We start from the raw sequence: 1,730 nt of genomic DNA, 5'->3' as shown, positions 1-1,730 counted from the left end.
CTGTCTAGTAAACAGGAGATCCTGGGTTCGAATCCCAGCGGTGCCTTCCCTCTATCGCGCGTTTGTCGCGATAATAACGCGTGATGTTTTGCCATTATCCCACTCCCTTTTTTTATTTTTTAAACATCTCGCCCCGCCCACCCGCGCATTCCAAGGGATGAAGGAGGCACTGTGGCTGAGCCTCCCGTATCGTGACGGGGTGTGAACAGTCGCGAGTGGGTGGAAAAAGACAGCGAAAATGGGTCGGGGGGGAAAAGGGATTGTAGCTTGTTTGTCTTTTCCCTGACCGGGAATCGAACCCCGGCCGCGCGGTGAGAGCGCCGAATCCTAACCACTAGACCACCAGGGAGCACACAAACATACAACCTGCAGCCGCCCGCCACGACTCCGTACTGTTCCCCTTCGGCCACGGAGACATGATCCAAACAGCGCGCTGCCATTGGCCGGGCGGGTGCAAGGAGCGGACCAATCAACGCGCACGGTTTGGAGCCGCCCCCAGCAGAAGGGGGGCGGGACACGGCCCAGCCGGCCCTTTCTCGCCCCCTGAATCCTCCCAACTTCATCCCTGGGGTCAGACCCTCTTCCTCCGTTTATGTTTTCAGGCTTTTTATTGCTCCCTGCAGCCGGGGAATCCCGGCCGAGCTGAACTTGTGAATTTGGGGTCAGCTTTGGGGATTTTGGGGATCGTTCAGCCCCAGATTCCCACAGTGAGCCTGGGAGGGACACATACCCTGAGCAGCGGCGACACAAAGCTGTAAACTGTCAGTTTTAATCACCTTTTTGTGGTTAATTAAGCCCATTCGGGCGCCACGTGCACCTCGAGGTCACACCAAGCGCCATCGAGCCAGGGGACGCCGCACCACAATGCCGCAGGCTGAAATCCGGCACCAGAAAGGGCTGGGAACAACCCGGCTCCGGACGAGGGAAAGGCACGCAAGTGGTGGGCAACACGCATGTGTGACATGCGTGATGGGGACGGCGGCATGCACAAGCAGAGCATCGGGTGTGTGATGCGCACAAGGAGCGTGTGACATGGGACACCGGTGACGGCACGAGCGACGGGCAACGCGCAACCGGGGCGTGATGTGCCGTGACGCGTGCGACACGCCTTCTCCCACCATCAACCCACTACAACACCAGCACCCTGTCACACACCCGCAGAGGAATCCTGGTGACAGAGCACGAAATCGGGGCACTGAAGCACCGCGGTGGCACGGTGACAAAACCATCCAGATTCGTGTTGGAACATCACTGCTCCCGTCCCGGATGAGCAGTACCCGGATAAAGACCCAAAGCGTCGCAGTTTCATCCCAAAGCGGAAGGAGGGTGGTACCGAGGCTGGTGTCACCCGTCGGTGCATGTGACGAGTCACTCAGGGCTCAGCCAGGCGCCGGTTTCCTCCACGGCACGTGGCACGACGAGGAAAACCTCGCAGAGCCCTTGGGAGAGGAAATCCCGCAGGAAAGCCCTGCCGGGGGGACAAGCGGAGGTGACACCCATGTCCGCTCAGGGCTGGGTGTCACGTGGCGTCACCCAGCGGGCGTTACCTGAGTTCGGCATCGCCTCCAATGGGAACAGGCGCCCGGAGTTTGGAGTCGAGGTTGTAATAGGTACCGCGGAACTGCCGGACGGCCAACCAGTGCTTACGGCGCAGCGGTAACGCCACGAAACCCAGCGTGACGTGAGAGGGGACATTGAGGATAAAACCCAGGATTTCTCCCAACACCAAC

At 59.8% G+C, this 1,730-nt stretch overlaps 1 protein-coding gene and 1 non-coding gene across 2 annotated transcripts in view; both read right to left on the bottom strand.

Annotated features, from left to right (window-relative positions):
* Window positions 1–278: 278 nt before the first annotated feature.
* On the bottom strand, window positions 279–349 carry TRNAE-CUC. The gene has a single exon. It is a non-coding gene; the product is annotated as a tRNA-Glu (tRNA).
* A 1,019-nt stretch (window positions 350–1,368) lies between these two features.
* The window catches only part of JOSD2 (Josephin domain containing 2), a gene marked incomplete at its 5' end in the record, with an annotated part of 803 nt that continues 441 nt past the window's right edge, over window positions 1,369–1,730 (bottom strand). Inside the window, 2 exons of the mRNA XM_010285622.1 lie at window positions 1,369–1,468; window positions 1,548–1,730. The exon at window positions 1,548–1,730 is cut by the window's right edge and continues 3 nt beyond it. Coding sequence (XP_010283924.1) covers window positions 1,369–1,468; window positions 1,548–1,730 — 283 coding nt within the window. The remainder of the gene's footprint in view (window positions 1,469–1,547) is intronic.

Source organism: Phaethon lepturus, unplaced genomic scaffold, assembly GCF_000687285.1.
Source record: "Phaethon lepturus isolate BGI_N335 unplaced genomic scaffold, ASM68728v1 scaffold45584, whole genome shotgun sequence".
Classification (NCBI taxonomy): Eukaryota; Metazoa; Chordata; class Aves; order Phaethontiformes; family Phaethontidae; genus Phaethon; species Phaethon lepturus.
Note: the sequence above shows the minus strand (reverse complement) of the source record. Positions and strands in the feature narration are given on the sequence as shown.